Genomic DNA, 20,753 nt, shown 5'->3' on the forward strand with positions numbered 1-20,753 from the left:
GATATCTCAGCAAATGAACAAGTTCTGCATACAAAGACCTGATTTGGATCATTCAGTTTGTATGACAGCTATATGTTATAGTAGTCCGATCTTAACAATTTCTTCACAAATTATAGCGCTATCTCAGATAGTGATCTGTAAAAAAATTTTATGAAGATATCTCAACAAATGAAAAACATTTCCATACAAAGACCTGATTTGGTTCGTTCAGTTTGTATGACAGCTATGTATATGCTACAGTGTTCCGATATCGGCAGTTCTGACAAATGCGGTACTTCTTGAAAAGAAAACTACTGGTGGAAAGTTTCTCAGTAATACAACAAAAACTGATTACCAAATTTGTGTACTARCCAACAGAGAGCTGAACAAAGAAAAGGACCTAAATCAACATACTACAAGTATGTTTACACGATATTAAAAACTATTCTACATTTTCAAATAAAAATTTCAAGCAACAGTAACCAGCTGTCTCAATCCTACCTTTAAAAGCCCCACCCCAAATTATTCACAGCTTTGAGCATCAAATTCGTTGCGTGAATAATCGCACAAATGAATCGTCTGTTAGTTGCATAAGCACAGTGGGATCTAACAGTACGCTGACGTGACAAAGATGCTCGCAGTAGTTTGATTGATCTATTAACAGCCGCAACTAATCGTCGATTTCAATACCATAATGCAACAACAACGATTTTCAATACATTTTTCAACTAAGCAACGCTGTTTGGCTTCATCTCCATATTGTTGACCACAAAACACTTTGCTTATATGCATACACACGCATATATGTATATGTATTAATTGTAGTCAAACAAGCGGCTTTGTGTTTTTGTTGTTTTATGTCTCTCGAATTACCACATCACTTTCATTCACTTTTTACTTCACTTTTTTTGTGCTGCTTTACACTGCTTTGTTCCCAGTAATTGGCGACGATGATTCATAATGTTGGGGTTATTTAGTAATTGCATGTGGATTTACTTGTTAAAATAGTGGAAAAATATATTCTATGAAATAATATCGAACATTAGCAGAAAGTAATTATCAGAAAATAGCGCAGGCCTACAAATTTCATATTAAAACGTTGACTTCAAAACTACACCACCGCCCACCACCTTGATGTCCACGTGGCGTATTCAACCCTCATGTAATAGCTATTGCCAGGTGTTCATACATACATATACTATATATGTATATTATCATATCACATGACACCTTTACATTTTGCTTTATTTTCCTTATTGCCATGTTGACTCACGTGCTTTTGTATGTCTTGTTTATATGGCATGTCCTTGCAGGTTCTAGCCGCCTTGTTCGGCTGTCGCTCACGTTTCCTACTGCGTCGACGTCGCAATTGGGTTAACGGTAAATTAATGGCTTTGACATTGAAGCCCAGTCTGTTGTTTACATGTTTTCATTGCGCTATCTGTCTGTTAGAATGCGACGTAGTGCTTTTAGCATAATTATAACCTGAACAGAATATATTGAGTTTTGCACAAAGTTCGAATAAGAGGCTGGCGTTGGAGATTCTATAAAATCTTTAACGCGTGTCGGTCTGTAAATACGCGCACAAGTCCCTCAGGTTTTGATATGCTCATTTGTCAAAAGTGCCAATATCGAACCACTATAGCGTATAGCTGTCATATAAACTGATAGATCAAACTCAAGTCTTTCTATGAATAATTTTTTTTTTTTTTGTTGATGAGAGATCTTCACAAAATTTCGCATGGATTATGCTCTAAGCCAATAATCTAAACTATAAAGAAAATGTTTAGATCGGACACCAGTAGTCTATACTTGCCATAAAAACTGATAGATCAAACTCAAGTCCTTTTATGAAAAATTTGTTCATCTTGCATTTGTGAAGTATATTATAGCCTCAGTGCAACCGTAGTTAACCTTTACTGTTGTTTTAATACCACTCGCTCTTATATGTACGTATGCGCTTAGCCAGTGACTACTCCACTGTTTTCCCACACACCCACTTGAGTTGCGCATTCTATAAAAGTTTATAAAGCTCGTGAAAGTTATAGTTGAATTTATTGTTATTTGATTTAGCAATAGTTTTTGTTATTATTGTTCGCATTGTTTATATGAAAGTGTGTGGGAATTTGCAATGTGTTACTTTTGCGCATTTGAACTCTGAGAACTAGGCCTTGCCAAAGCAGGCCACACCCTACAAAACTAGTCAGACTGTAAGTGTGTTGCTGTTTAGTCATGCTATTGTTTGATGGGTGGATATTAGCTACTTGTTTTATTGACATTATTGAATGCAGTGATAGGTTAAGTTAAGTTAGGTTAGGTTAGGTAAAATGTCTCATTTGAGGCCACGAATAATGTCACTTGGACAGCTAGCGTCTGTTCGCTGTAAAGTCCATCCTGTTTTGAGATATCAATCCGAAATTTTGCACACATGATTATCTTGTCAAGAAGCTGTATAATTGTCGGAGTCGCTGTTATCGGACCACTATAACATATAGCTGCCATACAAACTGACGGATCAAAATCAGGCCTTTGTATGGAAAACTTTTTTATTTGTCGAGATATTTTCACAAAATTTGGCAAAAATTATTTATTGAGATAACGGTATACTCTTCGAGGAAAATGTTCAGATCGGACCACTCTAGCATATAGCTGTCATACAAACTGAACGATCGGAATCAGGTTTCTGTATGGACAACTTTTTTATTCTTCGTGATATCTGCAAGAAATTCAGCACGAATTATGGACTCAAACAATGGCATAATCTCTGGAGAAATTATTCGGATCGGCTCACCATAGCATATAGCTCTCATGCATACAAACTGAATGAGCAAAATTAAGTTTTTCATAGAAAAATTATTATTTAACGATAAATTTGGCAGTGTTTATTGTCTAAGGCGGCGCCATACATACATATATAATGCATATAGTACTCAAAAAAAAATAATAAAAACTTATACATAATATAGAAATTAATCAGCATTGCTTTGACCTGCTTGCTGATAAACAATGACTCGTCTGCTGCTTGTATTGTTTGTTTGTATAGTTGTTAGCGTCTGTTGACCTGCTTTGGCGGCGAATACTTTTGYCAATTCTTATTTTGCTCGCATTTTTCCATAGGCGCGTTTCCACTTCCTCACCTCTGTTTTTTATGATTATTTTGCTTTTGTTGTAGTAGTCTTTGGTTTTCGCTGCAGCACGTGAATTGCCAACATTGCGATGGCAAGTYTTTCAACTGGTTTATGTGTTTTTATTTACAAAAGCATCGTTGCTGTGTTTCGTGCATTAGACACGCGAAACTGGTTTATTGCAATTGCAGCTAACTCTTATTTTACACTTCACACGGCTTCTTAGTAGCTGCAATCTCTGATTATATGAATGTATGCATGTATGTATGTTGCAATAAGTKGTTTTTTGTTTTTTAGTCGCCATGCTTTGCTATTTTTTAATTGTTKGCTGATTTTTTGCTCCAATACATATACACATACTATATACATGCATTTGTATAAGTTTAGCTTGTGTAAAGGCAGGAAATTGAAGCAATTATTCACGCGCCTGACATATTATGTGAAATGCGTAGTTCGTGTGCTCCAAAGATGTTGAAACCCAGAAAATTGTTGGATTTTAAGTAAAAATAAGAAAAGGAGTTAACTTTGGCTGCTCAACAGCTGGAATGGCTTTCCCAGGYTCAAGTTTTTCTTAAAAAAAGTATATATTAAGCAATCGGTTTGTATGACAGCTATATGTTATAGTCAACCGATCTGAGAAAGTTCTTCAGATAATGTGGTGTTGTTTTCAAAATATATTCTGTGCCAAATTTCGTGCAGATATCTCGTCAAATAATAACGTTTTTCATATAAGTATTTGATTTTCATTATTCAATTTGTATGACAGCTATATGATATAGTTATCAGATATGAGCAATTTCTTCAGAAATTATAGAGTTGATTTAGAATATAATCTGTGTAGAATTTTGTGGAGATATTTCGACAAATAATAAGGATTTTCAAACAAGGACTTGAGTTTGACCACACAGTTTATAGGGCAGCTATATGCTATTGTTGTCCGATCTTAAAAATTTCTTCAAATTTTATGAAATTTCTTTAGAAAATAATATGTACGAAATATAAWGAAGATATCTCTTTAAATACTAAAATTTTTCATACAAAAACTTAATTTTAATTATTCACTTTGTATGACAGCTATATGATATAGTGATCCRATATAAAGAATTTCTTTACATATTATTAAATTTATTTAAAAAATTATCTGCGTCGACTTTTTAGCACTCTTTTTAGGTCGCAAAGTGAAAGTTTTTAGAAAATKCTCGCTCGATTATTTTCCTAAAAATCGGTTGTTAGAGCCGAAGAAAGTCACAGCTATGTACCAATCCTTTAAAAGCTGTAGTTATGTCACAAATAGTAAACTAAGCCCATCACAAAAACACAGTAATCAAAAACATATGCTTTCAGCTTCAATTGTTTCACTGAAAAATCTTTCAGATAGCTTAAATACCCTCTACCACCTTCAGACCAAAACAAATTTTCGTCAACAAAAGACTTAAGCCACAAACTCACACACTACCAAAAATCGAAATTCCAYAAAAGTTAAGCTAAATAAGGACACATTTGAGCAGTCGCACGCTTTTAATCATACCAATATGTAAGCAGAGCGGCATAAGAGACCACCAATTTGGTAAGCTAGACACATCTGTCTCTTGCTATTGTTAGACGGGTGTCAATGGAAAATAGGCTCAGGCTAGCTGGCACTGATATTGGCTCTAAACCATAACAGAGTTCGTGAGTGTCTCAAATGCACGTATGCACGAGTTGACTAAAATTAAATAAAAATAACTTGGCGCGTCTCTACATGTTGATGTGTGACAAGTCAATGGCCGCTTTGTAAGGCTTCATGACGCACTTTTGTGTAAATTTGTAGTTGATGGGCTTGCAGTGAAGTAGAATATTGAATTTTTGTTTGAAAATATACATAAAAGCCATAAAATACATATATTTAAAATTATTTCAGCGTATTTTAAGTTTGCTTGTTTACTTACTGCGCATTTTACACATTCCTGTGCGGCAGAAACAGGTGTGGCTTGTGGCAAAGATTTTCACTTGGCTGTGCGCAGTACAAGCTGCATTAATTAACAATGCTCGTACTCTTCGAAAGGTAAAAATGATTTTCGAAGTTAATTTCGAAAAGTAAATTTGATTTTCGAAAAATAAATATGATTTTCGAAGTCAACTTCGAAACGTTAAAATGATTTTCTAAGTTAATTAAAAACAAATTTTTTTTTCGATATCAACTTCGAAAACCCAACAAAGAAAAAGAGCCAACACAAAGCACTTAAATGTGTTACTGCACTCGTATTTCTTACGAAAACGCGCCTCTATTACGCTCTCCGCTTGGCTCTCATTTCCATACTCATATTCCTACATTCTTTCGATGCGCATTCGAACAACGCACGAATTCTGGTTTTAGTTGGTTTTGTTGTGTAAGCTGAGTCTATAGCCAAGCACTCACACACTGCCAACGGTTTGTTTACATTTTTTATTTACCAACAAATTTTCGAACTGGCAACCAAACTCGTTTTGGCGCCTTCAGCCATAACACAACAAACACTCGGCGCGCTTTCATTTTTGGCCTTTTTTCCACCACTTTTTTCGTATGTATTATGACCTGTTTTGTACGAGACGCCAAGTTTYGTCGTCATCGTTTATTTCGTACAATCACCTGAAAATGTGTGGAACAAAATAAAAACTTTTATTACCGTTATACATATTTCTATTTCTTCTGTCTACTTTTATTTGTTTTTGTGGCTAGCAACACGCGCGAGTGGGGCATAAAGAGCAGCAGTTTAATTATTACTAACTCACGCGAGTATTAATTCATTTTTTTTCTAATATTTTTCCTGTTAATGGCTGAAGCGCGTTAGGCATGAATATGTGTGAAGGTAAAATCATGGTCAGAAATATTTGTTTAMATTTTTTTGTTGCCATTGTAATGCTATTACAACAAACGTTTAGTTATGCAAGCAGGTCAAGCGTAAAGGATAGCAATCACGCATACGGAATTAGGCAGAAATTGAGTGGGTGGTCGAATGGTTGGCGACTCAACCGAGCAGTTATTAACAATTACCAAATGCATACGTTTTAATTTTTAATAAATATTTGTTTAGAAAGAAATGTGACTTCAGTTGCAGTGAAGCTATGAAGCTTAACAAATAAAAAAGTTTCCCTACAAGATATGAGATTGTATGGCAGCATGTGCTATAGTAGGTCTGTCTCTTATACACATCTAGATGTGTATAAGAGACAGTTGTATGGTAGCATGTGCTATAGTAGGTCGATTCAAAAAATATCTTCGAATATTGTAGGGTTATCTTCAAACATATGCCATACAAAATTTCGTGAGAATATCTTGTCATATAAAAAAGCTTTCCCTACAATAACTTAATTTTAATCGTTCAGTTTGTATGATAGCTATATGCTATAGCAGGTAGATTCAAAAAAAATCTTCGAATATTATAGGGTTATCTTCAACAATATGCTATACAAARTTCCGTGAAGATATCTTGCCAAGTAAAAAAGTTTTCCATACAAAAACTGCAGTCTGATAATTCAGTTTGTATGGCAGCTATATGATATAGTAATCCGATCAAAACCATTTCTTCACGTATTATAGCGATGTTTTAGGAAGTAATATATTCCAAATTTCATGAAGATATCTCTTATTAAAAAAGTTTATGTAGAAGAACTTGATTTTCGATCGTTCAGTTTGTATGGCAACTATATGCTATAGTAGGCCATTCTGAAAAATTTCGTCAAGTATTATAGCAATGCTTTAGAAAAAAAATCTGTGTCAAATTTTGTGAAGATATCTTGATATATAAAAAAGTTCTTTATATAAGAACTTATTCTCTGGGGAGATATCTCTCGGAGTATTGCAAGATGATTACGCGGCCTTTGTCAACCTTCTGGATAAACGACACTTGACCTGGGCCATCAATTCGTTTAAGCCATTCACGTCTTCGGGATCGGATGGCATTATACCAGCGCAACTGCAGCAGTCTGTTTAGGTACCATACAGCTGGTTGGCACCTATCTATGCGAACTGCATAAGACTGAGTTACATCCCGGGGGCTTGCAGACGAGCCGTTCTGATAGGGGTTCCCACGTTACGGCCGAGAACTTTAAGTACGTCAACGTAAAAAATCTGGAGAGACTGTTCCATAATAGACACATTCCGAGGGGCCATTTATCAGGAGCGCGATATGCTTATTGTAAAGGCAAGTGTGTGGATACTGCCCTGCATACCAAAGTATCATGGGTTGAGGAAATCATTAGGGTAAAGGAATTCGCTGTTGAGTTCTTTCTTGATATTAAGGAAGCTTTCAGTAACGTGCTGCCGGAAGCAGTCGTTACTGCTCTGAACGGTCTTAGGGTTGAATCCAACTTGAAATACCTCATTTTCAGTCTTCTAAACGGCAGAGTGATTGAAACGGAATGAGGCAAGGCACGTGCTTGACGAAATGTGAGTTCGGGAATCGCACAAGGTGCAGTTCTGTCCCCTCTTATATAGATTCTGGTCGTTAACGACCTGCTTAGAAAAATTTTGCTTCTTGGCTGCCGCGGAATTGCCTATTCAGACAATGTAGCACTTGTGTGGTCAAAAGAAAGTTCCCGAATACTGTGTAGGAGTTGATCCAGGGGTATCTCAGCGTCATAACAAATTATACTGACGGAAATGGTCTCGCCATCAACTCAAGTATAACCAAGATGGTTTTATTTACTGGAAGATATCAGATCCCGGTGGTACCACTGCCTTAAATGAGCGACACCCGTCTGCAACCTGTGGATACAACTAAACTTTTAGTGCTCATGCTGGATAGGAAACTTTCATAGAAGCATAATATCGAAGAGAGAGGAAAAAGGCAGCGATTGCCTTAGAGGARTCATTGGCAAAAGATGGGATCTCTCACCAAAAGTAGTTCTCTGGCTCTACGACATCATTGTCAAGCACATTCTGTTCTATGKTGGCTTTATGTGGATTATGCTGATGTCTCAAACAATAATTTTTGACGAATTTCGTGAGCATATAAAGCTGTTTTCCATACAAGAACTTGTTTTTAATMGTTCAGTTCGTATGCCAGCTATATGTTTTAGTGTTCTAATTATGTCGGTTTTGACAAATGAGCCACTTCTTGGGAAGAGCATGTTGTGTGCCAAAGATAAGCGCGATATCTCCCTTTGCGTTTACAAGAATTATTTTTCGTCGGAGTAGAATGACTCAAACATAGCCTCTTCGAAATTTGCAAAAGCTAACTTCGAGTTTAAGACATGCGAAGTCGTACTTTCCAAGAATAAGTTCCATTAATACATAATTTAAGTATATTTGTTTGTTTATGCGATGAAAAGCCAAATGGTTTACTTTAATCGTCTCACGTGACTTGAACAGTTGTCGGCGGTGAACAGTTCACCGCTGCCTATAAGAGCTGGTCAGCCATTGGGCAGTAATGCACCATATTTTGCGTGGCGTGCAAACGTGTTTCCTGGACGCTGAGCTGTGTTCACATATGCTTTTTTTATGGCATATGCTAGGCGCAAGTCAAGACAGGAGAAAGTGGTTGTCGTTGGGTCTGAAAAAGTGGTAAAGTACCATACAGATGTGTACACAATATTGTGGTCAATATTGGTATGAGCTTGTATATAATAAAGGGTGTTTTTTAGTCATGTCGTTAAACTATCTGACATTTATTTAACATTGATGTAAGTATTGCTATATACTATCCGAAGCATGGCAGATTTTTATAGATATACAAAACTTGGGTATAAACTATTTGACCTTGCCATGCGTAATCAGTAAAAATTAATAAAAATCACATAACATGCGCATTGTGTCATCAGCTACAAAAGAGTTGGCCTTTGGCGTATTATCAAAACTGTACGTTTGAGTGCGTTTACAAAACGATATTAACGCTTAATGATCGAGGAATTATGATGCAGTGATCATGAAGCCAAATGTTGCCACATAATATAGAGAAACAATACAGTTAAAAAGTAGAAATAAAAACATATGTTAACATATAACATAACATATTACTAACTCCATTTTTCACTAAACGACATTTTTTGTGTTTGAATATTTTCCAATATAAAAATGTGTCAAAATCGATTACTGATCTATAAGTAAACACTTCTTCACATGTGTCTTGTTTTTCTCAGTTCTCAGTTAATTCGGTGCAAGTTGCTCAGCAACGCATTCAATTATAACGGAAGAGTTCTAATTCTAAAAAAACGCTGCCAAAATGAACTATCTGCGTTCAATAGGTAAAGGTTACTAAACAACAAACTGCTTCCAAAGTCATTACGTGACCCCATTTATTTTATCCATATATGCCCATATTAATACACACAATTAGTTGTTATTGCAAAGTAATAAATTCGGTCTTGCACTAATTCTTGCCACAGAAATCTCACGCGTAGAGATGACGCCGGCGGAAGACTCCACCTACACGACAAGTAGCGGTTCGAAGCGTGCGAGCTATTCGTTGATGGGCATCAAGTTGTTGGAACTGGTAAGATACATAACTACTAAAATACTATATATATATACCTACATATATACGTTTATACACAAGAAGTCAATTGAAAAGTCCCCGGCCTGCCAGAGTAAAACACATTTCCTTTGTACTTTGCTTCAAAATAAGCCTCAGTTTCGGTGTTCACCTCTTCATTCGACCAAAAATTTTTCGCAGTGCACATTCTTCTGAGATCTGGGAACAGGAGATAGTCGCTGGTGGCCAGATCTGGAGAATATGGTGGGAGGCAATTTGAAGCCCAGCTCAAGGACATTTACTTTTTGTCATAAAAGTTATGGAGAATGGAGTCATGAGTATAAGTACGAGAAAGAAGAAAGAAGAAAGAAGAATAAGATTAAAAATACTCCAAGTGCATCCCAAAATATAGATGACATAAACTTGTCAGCCGTCTGTTGCATTTTTCCATTCTTTAGAGCGGTTTCATCGTGTGTAGTCGATTCGGTTGATTGTTGATTGGACTTCGGAGTGAAATGATGAAGCCATGTTTCATCGATGCAAAGACTCGAGTTTAACATCGCCAAACACTGCACTAAATCACCAACTCGTCATTGTTTTTGGTCAAAGGCGAGCTCGCGCGGCACTCACTTTGCTGAGAGCTTTATTACACTCAAATATTCGTGAATTTTGATATCTTGAGAGTACCTAATATATCGAAAAACTCACTTTACCAACTTCTTTTGGGCGTCCACTGCGTACACCGTCTTTGTAGCTCATTTCACCATCTCTAAACTTAGCATACCAATCCTTGATGGTATATTTTCTTGGGAGTAGTTTCCGGAAACTACTCATCAAGCAAAATCAGAAATCATATAGATTTAATTCGAATTCGCCATCTATTTATCAAGCCGGGTACTTTTCAATTGATCTGTTTTACACATACTCATACCACTGTTGGCTTTACCGCCACAAATTTAATGCCTTTAATTCAATTTAAAAATTACTTCACCACGCGCTTATACTTATGCTTAACTAACATCAACATTCCAGGCACTGGTCATCACTTGCATTGGCCTCATCGATGAGCCATCCACACACTCACATCTGCGCATCTTCATAACGCCGCGCGTTGTCGCCCTCTGCTACGTAACCTTTGGCAGTCTCATCATTTATACTTCAATTTACTTAATTATGGCATTGTTCGGCGATGTGTGCGTAACCTCTTACAATAACCCCCTTTAACCCACATAAGTTGAATGTAATTTTTTTCTATTTATTTCTTTTATGCTCGGCTCGTTTAGCACATCTTGGCGTACCTCGACGCTGTGGTCCATCATTGGCTTCATACTGCTTGTGGCTGTGACGGCGCTACTCTTCCGCGATTGGTCCACCACAAAGGAGCGTAATTACTGGCATCCGAATATGCAACGTCTTGACCTGGTGCTGGCCGCCGCTGCGGTCTCATTGGTAACCACACTCATCTACTTGGTGGATTTGTTGGCCACAATACGTTTTGGTGTTAGCGGTGAACTGGAGTAAATGCGATAAATGAGGTTGAGCAACTATAGGCCGCACAGCTGCTCTATGCGCACCATCGACGTCTTCTGGCTACGGTTTAAAAATTATGCTGTAATATTTACAGAAAATCGACGCAAATTTGTTTATAATATTTTTTTATTAATAATTTTTACGAAAATAATTGCAATATTTTAATTTTGAATGTATAGTATTAAGCTCAAAGTAACAATGCGTTGGTGTTTATACTTATATATAGTAACGTAGATATCTATATAGTTATATAGAAATATCAGTGGCGCATTCCAGGGGGGTTTGGGTAGCAAACACACCACAACTCACAGATTTTTGCAATTGAATTGGCGAAGTAACTTCAATAAACTTCAGCAAAAGCCCCCAAAAAGCAAATGCCCGCTCCGCCACTGAGAAATATATATACATATAGATATAATGCTAAGCGCAATCGAATATTTAATATGCCATGAGAAATTCGCATTTCTTTAAATGTACAAAAATCACAATTAAAATGTTCAATATTGATTAAGTGCGTCTAATTGTTGACGAAACATAGTTTTTTTTAACGTTTTCCTTACAAACTAATTGTAAAAGTTAAATAAACACTTTTTTAATACAACAGTAATTATATATAACCGAATTTTACGATTTTTTACTTAACGAAATTTAAAAAATGGACTGAGGGCTCACTAGATATATAGTGTCGTTCACTAAGTAATTTCGTTTGAAGACAACAACTGATCTTATTGCATTTTTCGCAGCCAACTTCACACTTAACCGCTTTCCACTTTCTTTTTTGGTGTAGACATCGCTTACACGGCTCAGATTAGCGTGAACAGGAACTCGTCAGTGGGGTTTATTGTCACCTCTCCTGTGGAGCAAATGAGCATTTGTACTAGTGACGTGCTAGTTCCTAGACAAACCACCAAGTGAAGTGTTAACTACTAAGTAGTAATTTTGGACAGCACATTGATGTGGGAACTAAATATGGAAAAGAGGGAGAAAAAGCCAGTAGTGCTTTCTGCACATGTAAGATGCTACAGTGAAGCTAATGAGTCTTCCTTTATAGTACTTTGGTATGATGAACCGCTGCCAGTGAAATCAAATACAGGAAACCGTTGGGGCGAATACAGCGGCGCGCTGTTCTATGAATAACGAGAGCATTAAGAACCACTGCACTTAAAAGGTTACTGAACTTGGCAGCACCTGACATTGCAGTGGAAAGCTGGATAACGAAATCAGCTGCAAGATTGACATGGCAAGGTGGATTTTTAACAAGAAAAATAAACCACAAGCCCTCACGATTTATTTGTGAGCAAAGATTTGCAATCACGCTAAAAATGAGTGGATGCTGGAGCACTCGATCTAACAGTCAAAAAGGGCTAATGAAGTGGGCGACGGAGTCTCTAGCGCGGAGCTTGATGTCGGGCGACGCTGAAAGTTGCTGGAAATTGCAGTCTTTTCTGCGCAGAAATCTTTACCGTCAGCTAAGCTGTTGAGGTGGCTAACAACTTCGGAAACGACATAAAGAATATCAATATATATAAGTGGCAATTAAAGCCATATTCTCACAACGTATTGCGTTTAAGGATGTCATTAGAGACAAAAGGCACTAAGTACTGGTAGAAATAGTAAAGGGACCACCAGAAAGCGACTGCATACTGTGTTCCAGGCCACAAGGGCGTTCCGGAAAACAAAGTAACTGATTAGATCGCCAAAAGTAATATCCGCTTTACTACTGAACTAGTTCCGGAAATATATAAATTACTAATCAGGATACATAATAAAATTTCACAGTCTCAAAAAACTGCAAGACGGTTGTTAGCCTACTCACACGTCTCAACTTATTCTCATCACATGGGAGCCATATGGCGTAATAGCCAACGTGAGAAAAGTGCAGGGAAAAGGACATGAGAGAGTCGTTGGAACGCATTCTCTGCTTATGTATGGCTTATCAAATCAGAATTAAAAATTGAGTCTCTATTAAACTTCGCTAAAAGCTTGGACAGCCTGCACAACTAAAACTTCTGTTCGTATTGGTAAAAAGGGTTGGTCTTTAGACTTGGATTTTACGTCAACAATTCAAAAGAAACCCTTTCCATTTTCTACATAATTAGAACTTAAACAGCGTGTTAAAATAATTTTATTGGAACTTAAAATTAAATATTGAAAGTCATTAAAAACTACTGCAAAAAGTTTACGTCTGGTTTGTGTTTCAGTTTTCGATGTGCTACAATTTATTTTCTCTTATTATTTGCATCAAATAATCTATGACACGCCAATGCAACTCTGCGTGCGCCGAAAAATATCTGATTCGCGTCAATTCTCGCGAAAAGAAAAACGTCAAATGTCAAAATACAAAACAAAGAATAACCGCCGAAAACATAAACGAGGTGGAGGAAAAAATTGTCAGGAAAAGAAGAAAAAAGCACGCATTTGATGCGAAATTAATTTATTAAAATTAAAAAAAGTGCTTCAACAAAAGCAGAAACATTATTAAACACGATGAGTGTTGGCGACAGCGCAGATGCCGAACTCAACGCTGCGCTTGAGAAATACTTTGGTCACACCAGCTTCAAATCAGATTTGCAAAAAAGTGCTATAAAATGTGCGGTGGAAAGTAAGTGGTGCCTCATATATGAATAACTGTGTACTATTTTTTAATAAATAATTTTCAATGCAGAAAAGCGCGACATATTTGTGTCTATGCCCACCGGCTCCGGCAAGTCGCTGTGCTACCAGCTGCCCGGTGTATTGTGTGAAAATCAAATAACTATTGTCTTTTCACCGCTGCTGGCGCTAATAAAAGATCAAATTGATCACTTAGGTAAGCTTAAGATACGCGCCGATTCGCTGAACTCTAAGATGTCAAATAAAGAACGTGATGCTGTTATCAGCGATCTTAAAGCTATGCGCCCTAGCATACGTTTTTTATATATAACGCCCGAGCAGGCGGCAACGCAGCTTTTTCAAGATCTCTTGCAAACGTTGGTGAAGCACAATAAAATCGCCTATTTTGCCGTCGATGAGGCGCATTGTGTCTCGCAATGGGGCCATGATTTCCGACCAGATTATCTTAAACTCTGTAACCTGCGTAGAAAGTATAACGACATCGTTTGGTTGGCTCTGACTGCGACTGCATCCAGACAAGTACGTGAGGACATTTTCCAGCATTTAGCGCTGAAGCAGCCCGTGGCCAGATTTACGACGCCTAGCTTTCGCAAGAATCTCTTCTATGATGTAGTGTTTAAAAATTCAATAGAGGATGATTTCCAACATTTAGCTGCATTTGCTTTGCATTGTTTTGGTGATATGAACGAGTTCAAAGCGGTGCCGGCACCAAAACGTGGCTGTGGCATTGTTTACTGTCGCACGCGCGAGAACGTGGAACGCGTGGCCTATGGCATTTCCAAGCAAGGTGTGGGCGCTGTGGCCTACCATGCCGGCTTAAAAGGGGCAGAGCGCATACAAGTGCAAGAGCAATGGATGAACGGTGAATACCCTGTGATATGTGCAACGAACAGTTTCGGTATGGGTGTGGATAAGCCATCGGTGCGTTTCGTTGTGCATTGGGATGTGCCACAAAATGTGGCAGCCTATTATCAAGAGTCCGGGCGCGCTGGACGAGATGGACTACAATCATACTGTCGCTTGTATTACGGCAGGGAAGATGTGAAATCCATACAATTTTTGCTGCAAAACGATGTAAATAGAACGAAGAGTTCCACATGCTCTGGAAAGCAGGAGTTGGCGCAGGTCAGTTTACAAATTTCTAATTGGAAATTTAATATTGACTAATTTTATTTCATTTATTTATTTATTTTTTCTCTGCAGCGTGCTGTGAAAAACTTCGAAGAGATTGTTAGCTTCTGTGAGAGTCTACGTTGTCGCCACAAGCTCTTCTCTGATTACTTTGGTGATCCGCCACCAGACTGTAATGGTCAATGTGACGTGTGCAAGCAGCCTAAAAAAATCGAAAAGGCTTTAGAATTGTTTCACAAATTATGCATGGATGGACGCTTCAAATCTGGCGTTTCATTGGAGGATAGCGAGGATTTGTATGAAGGTATTATGCCACGATATTGGTAAACATAAATATATAAAATTTAAAAAAAATTCACAGGTGGGCGGGCAGCTGCGAAAAGACTAAAGGAAGACTATGGCGAGTCAGACGGCGCTGTAAGTCACGAAGAGTTATCCAAGAAGGCAAAGCGTGAATCAGAAGATTTCATACGTAAACAATTTCAACTGCGTAAGCAATTGAATGCGGCGCGCGAAGTGGAGAAGGAGGAAAAATCACAGATAACACGTGTCAAGCATGCACCATCATCCGGTGTCAAAGTTTCCGGACTTACAGCGGCCATACGTGAGAACTACCTCAGCGCCATCATCAGTGCGTTGAAGTTGAATGTTGAACAGTGCAAAGAAGATGATCCGCGTAGAGATCTGCGCCATCGCGATATTGAAGCTATTGCCATAGACGTAGAGTATGAATGCTTTTCGAGAGTGAAGGTGGCCAATATGTATCGACACGCCTTAGCGAAAGAGGTAAGAATATAAAATATAACAACAAGTAATTTAAACCCTTTTTGGTCTAAAAACAATTAAACAGATAGCCTCTAACTAAACCCAATAATCTTCTAACAGCTTGCAGCCATACGCCAGCAAACAAGCAAAGAGCTGCTTATGCCGATATTAAGATCCTATGTGGCGCGTCCCGAAACAAGTCAGCAGGGCGTCTGGACGGGCGGTAGTGTTGAGTATTTCGAGCGTAAATTGAAGGAGCTGGAAGACTCGCGACCAACATCACCCAGTGTCCCGAACAAGAACAACTCAACGAATGATTTGCCGAAAGCGTTGCGGCACAAAAAAAGTTACAAACAAGACACTACCAAGCAGACCACCATTGCCAGCTTCTTCGAGAAGAATAAGAAAATTAAAAGTGAAGACGATAACTGTTCGCCGGTAAGCAGTAGTAGTGAGAGCACAGATATGGAAGGCAATGAAAATGGAAATATCAAGCAAGAGCACGTGGAGTGCATGGATATTGAAAAGACAGGCAAGGAGCCAGAAAACGAAGCTAATTTCGCAGGCACACCCCTAAAAGAAGAAAATGTTTACGACACTGACAAAGATGACACCATAAAAAATGATAGCGTTAATATGAAAATCGATGATGATCTCGAGGACATAAGCGACAAAGATATCAACTCCAATGAGTTTAAAATGAGCGAAGACGAAGAAAGGCATGACAGTGACAAGAATGGTAAGACGCGTTTGGATAAGCATGCTGCGAAACCGGCGGTTGCCAAAATGGATACGTTGTTTGGCAATGACGATTGGGATGATCCAGCTCAGGAAATGTTGGAGAACTCCATTAAATATACAACTAAGAAAGAGGATGGCAAATTAAAGACACTCTTCGGCGATGAATCGGATATTTCCACTACAAACAAATCAGATAGCTCCAACAGAACAGATGCCAGGAACGAAGATGATGAGTATTACGAGGTGCTGGCACATCACAAACGCAAACACAGAACATCACACTACAGCAAATCCAACGAGAAATCGCCTTTGCATAGCTACAAAAGCTCGGTCAGTTACGATGCATACTATCAATCCACGTCCAGCGCCAGCTCACACCATCACAAAACAACCACTAGCACCACGTTAACCACGCATCAATACAAATCGGATTCCTCATCTGCCAGCTCATCCTCGAGACGCAAGCACAAACACAAGCACCACTCCAAGCATAAGCACAAGGATGACGATTTGGACGAGCTGGAAATGTACGAGAGCGCAACGGCCAGCAAATGTAAATACCAAGACGCCTTTGAGGACTCGGTCAAATATGAAAAGTCGGTAAAGGAAAAGCTCAAAGCGCTGCGCGCCGAATGGCAAGAATTCGAAGGTGAATCGGATAAGAAACGCGAAGAGTCGGAAGATTCGCTCGACGAATTGGAACTACTCGCTTTAAGCAAGAAGAAAATAGAAGATGAGCTAAAGGCTTTAGAAGAGATCGAGCGTAACGCAGCGGCGGGTGATAAAGCGGCTGCGCAGAAAAGGTTACTGAAGCATGAAGAGCAAACTGCTGCAAACAGCGATCTAAAACCGAGCGAAAAAGAAACCACAACAAAAAACACAAACTTTGCCGCATTAAAGGCGGAAGATGCGTCTAGACAGTCGGACTGGCCTGCAGCCAAACGCAAGAAAGAGCTACCACTAACAACCGAAAGTGATATGAATGGCAGCAAATCCAAGTACACATTGTCGAAAAACAATAAAAATACTGAAAATTCCAATACCAGTGAAAATGCGGCAAAAGGCGGCGAATATCGTAAGCCAACACAAAGACCCGCAACGATTACCAAACACGCCACAAATGAAAGACAAGCGCGCCTCAACGCCGCCAAACATAAATCGGATGTGAGCAAATCCGTAGTAGAGCTACTAAATCCCTACTATAAAAATAAGATCACCTCAAAAGAGCTCTTCAAAACATTGGCCAAAAGGATAACGAATCGTGTTTGTGACGGCAAATTGGGTGAGTGACCATGAAAATTTTGATTTTTCACTTGAAATTAATACCGTTACTTGTTTTTGAAGTGTAGTAATTACTTGTTTTTTGCTTACAGAACCGTCGCATTGCAAATCATACATACGTGATACTTTCCTCACCGTCAATATGATCGCCACAGACGCAGACATAGACAAATACTTTCCGCTCACTTGAACAAACGGCTGGCACAATGCTAAGCAATAGCACACTTCATTGTACTAGGCTGGCTCGTGTCGAAATCATATATTTCATGTAAACTATTTCTTGAATTTTCGTGCGAATAAATTTGCACATTTCGCTAGAATTAGATTGGAACAATGGATTACTTCAAACTAAGCAACATATTTTTGCATTATTTATAATGACAAGGCGCATGTAGTTGCCAGAATTGCTATAAAGAATGCAGTTTATAAAATTTATAAAAACTTTCCGAATTCATTATCTACATACAAACCTACAAATGTATATTGCTTAATAATTACACTTACGCCAAGCTTTCTCGTTCTTTCTAGAAAAATGCTCAATAAGCAAATACAAGACATTTTAATTTTTGTGTCCGGTTAGTAAAGCTGAATTCTACGTTTAATTTTCCGCTGGCTGTAAGTGGCTTTTGTTTCCTATTTATGTTCGTGTCTACATAGACCATTACATACATACATGTATTAGAATGTAAGTCAGTAAATAATTAATATACGCGTATATTGTGCATATCCACATATTGCACTTAAATAACAATATGTAAATATTAAAATGTAGTAACATAATTAATAATAAATAAATCCGGAAATATGGACAAAAGTGCTATATTTTAACAACAAAAGCAACTATTTCTGTGCCTCTTTGCTTTGCTCCTTGCTGTGCACAATAGTACCTTCAATTTCCACAACAGTCGGTGCTACATTAATGGAATATAAGTCCGTCAAGTGGTGTTATTTCGACGATCTTGCAATGTTTGCAACGGTATGTAGTGGTAATATTAGGAACCGACATTTCCTCTGGTCGGGATGTCGAGTCGGACTGAGCGGTAATAGCTTACAACTAATTCTGCAAATATAACAATTAAGGAGTGCGGTTCAAGGGAACGCGATTAACACAAATTTTATAATTTTATATTTCGTAATTTAAATTTTTCACTTTTTCAGTACATTTTTTGTAAAAAGACGCGATTTTTTTTGGGAAAAAGTCGTTACATTTTTCAATTAAACATTAAAAATATTAAGCAATTTGAACAGTTGTGTATTTCCAATTAAAAATTTTGACATTATAACAACAACAGGGTAGATTTTAAAGAGGAAGTAGTGTTAATTTGTTTAAAATCGGACAATTTTTAATGTTTTGCTTTTCGAAACTACAATATATTTCATTGTTTGCGAATATTTCAGAGAAAAGAAATGCAATTTTTTGCAAAAGAAAGTTAAATTATTATTGTCAACAGAGAAATATTAAGAATTCATAGTTCCCACTATAATTGCCTGCTAACTTAACCTACTTATAAATAAGTTTACCTGTTCAATATTATACAACACACAAGATTACATATTTTTCTTAGGCAAAAATCGACACTGACAAACATACCTATAAAAAATGTAATTATTATTAAAAATTGCATACATATATTTTCTAAACTTGTTACCTTTTTGTGCAAGGAACGCCAGCTCACCACGTAACTGCGCTGCTGCTATGCTACATCCTTTCATCCTTATATTTTCACATTAACACTTAGATGCATGGAATTTAAACGAACTATATTTATATACACTTTCACACATAACATACATATATTATTAATGATATTCACATATTTTTTACAAATACTCAAAGCACCCAAAAAAGTAGCAGCACATAACCACAACAAAGATTTCACTTTTATTAAAAACCATTACTTGCACACGCGTTTGAGTTTACTTACTAATTTTTCCAATACCCGTACAATGCACATTATTCGATCGGAGCTATATATGTACAATTGGTAATAAGAACATAACACTTATTTAAATTATGCACTTTTTTACGAGAAACTTCTGCTAGCGCGAAAAGGGAAGCGTTTATAATGGCGGCGGAAACTTGACAGGCTACAGGGTGTAACCGCGTGCAAGAAAATAAAATCAGTCTTTTTTTTAAAGAAAGTTAATGAAAAAGTTACCAGTAAAATCATTACAAAAACCTTTAAAATATAATTTTTTCGAGTACTAACTAATTAACATGTATAATAAGTACTTTTTAACGTTTAAACTTCGCCACAAATTCTGTTCGCAAAGCGACATCTGTGCGTGAAGTTTTCAAAGGCCATATGTTATAAATGTTTGCATATAATTTTACCAAAATGTAAAAAAATCTACTGAACATAAATGGAACTAAAATGAATTCTACATTTGATGTTGCTTAGGCATTTCATATTTATTTGTATTATTATACATATTTATATAATATTATATGTATTCGCTTAATTATATATATTTTAATATTATTTATTGAATATATTAAAAAAGATTTTTTCGTGCAAATGCAACCATGTGTCTGTAAAATTTCCGGCGCCATTATTGTCGCTTCCCAACTCGCGTCTTCAAAAGTGCTTAGTGCTGCTGCCGCAAAGAAAAAACACTAATTTGTTAAAAAAAATCTTGCTGGAAAGTGTAAAAAAGTTGCATAATATCAAAGCAGAGCGCGGTTTGCATGCCAAACAAATGAAAAACCAGCGCTGGCGTTGCTGAAAGTGTAAATTATTAAGAGTGTAAATTGCATAGAGGACATTGAGGTTATATTCGCTAATACCACAGCAGCAATGTGAAGTGTAAAACTAACTGCGTAATTCTAATAGTCAAATGTTTAAATGTATGTGTGTACGGCTCACATTGTGCAAGGAAAGCTGGGAATTTAGAACTTCGCCTTCAAAAGAAATATGTATAGAAAAATGTGAATTAGCGCAGTGGTGCCGCAAATTTTCAAATACATATGCACACAAATAATCTCACAAGAAATGGTTCCGATCGGACCACTCCAGCGTATAGTTGTCATACAAACTGAACGGGGAAAATGAAGTACTTGTATGGAAAACTTCTTTATTTGATAAGTTATATTCACAAAATTTGACATGTATTATTATTTGAAGCAATGGCATAATATGCAAAGAAATTGTTCTAA

The 20,753-nt window shown here is 37.3% G+C and overlaps 2 protein-coding genes across 6 annotated transcripts in view; both read left to right on the forward strand.

Moving 5' to 3' along the window:
- Window positions 1-11,687, forward strand: part of LOC108967769 — a 13,572-nt gene extending 1,885 nt beyond the window's left edge. For 3 of the 5 annotated variants that reach the window (XM_018931389.1, XM_018931390.1, XM_018931392.1), the window contains exons 2-5: window positions 9,204-9,308; window positions 9,450-9,556; window positions 10,568-10,728; window positions 10,819-11,687. In XM_018931389.1, coding sequence (XP_018786934.1) covers window positions 9,287-9,308; window positions 9,450-9,556; window positions 10,568-10,728; window positions 10,819-11,056 — 528 coding nt within the window. In that variant the 5' untranslated portion in view covers window positions 9,204-9,286 and the 3' untranslated portion in view covers window positions 11,057-11,687. Of the gene's footprint in view, window positions 1-8,015; window positions 9,309-9,449; window positions 9,557-10,567; window positions 10,729-10,818 lie in introns of those variants that run through there. The other 2 variants (XM_018931393.1, XM_018931394.1) reach the window with 2 other exon arrangements.
- Window positions 11,688-13,436: 1,749 nt separating this feature from the next.
- On the forward strand, window positions 13,437-18,436 carry LOC108967770. The gene is made up of 6 exons (XM_018931395.1): window positions 13,437-13,667; window positions 13,731-14,803; window positions 14,882-15,113; window positions 15,171-15,595; window positions 15,695-17,597; window positions 17,689-18,436. Exons 1-6 carry the CDS (start codon window positions 13,553-13,555, stop codon window positions 17,784-17,786), a joined length of 3,846 nt encoding a protein of 1,281 aa, XP_018786940.1. The 5' UTR covers window positions 13,437-13,552; the 3' UTR covers window positions 17,787-18,436.
- The last annotated feature ends 2,317 nt before the right edge of the window (window positions 18,437-20,753 follow it).

This window comes from Bactrocera latifrons, unplaced genomic scaffold, assembly GCF_001853355.1.
Source record: "Bactrocera latifrons isolate USDA-ARS-PBARC rearing strain unplaced genomic scaffold, ASM185335v1 scaffold_199, whole genome shotgun sequence".
NCBI lineage: Eukaryota > Metazoa > Arthropoda > Insecta > Diptera > Tephritidae > Bactrocera > Bactrocera latifrons.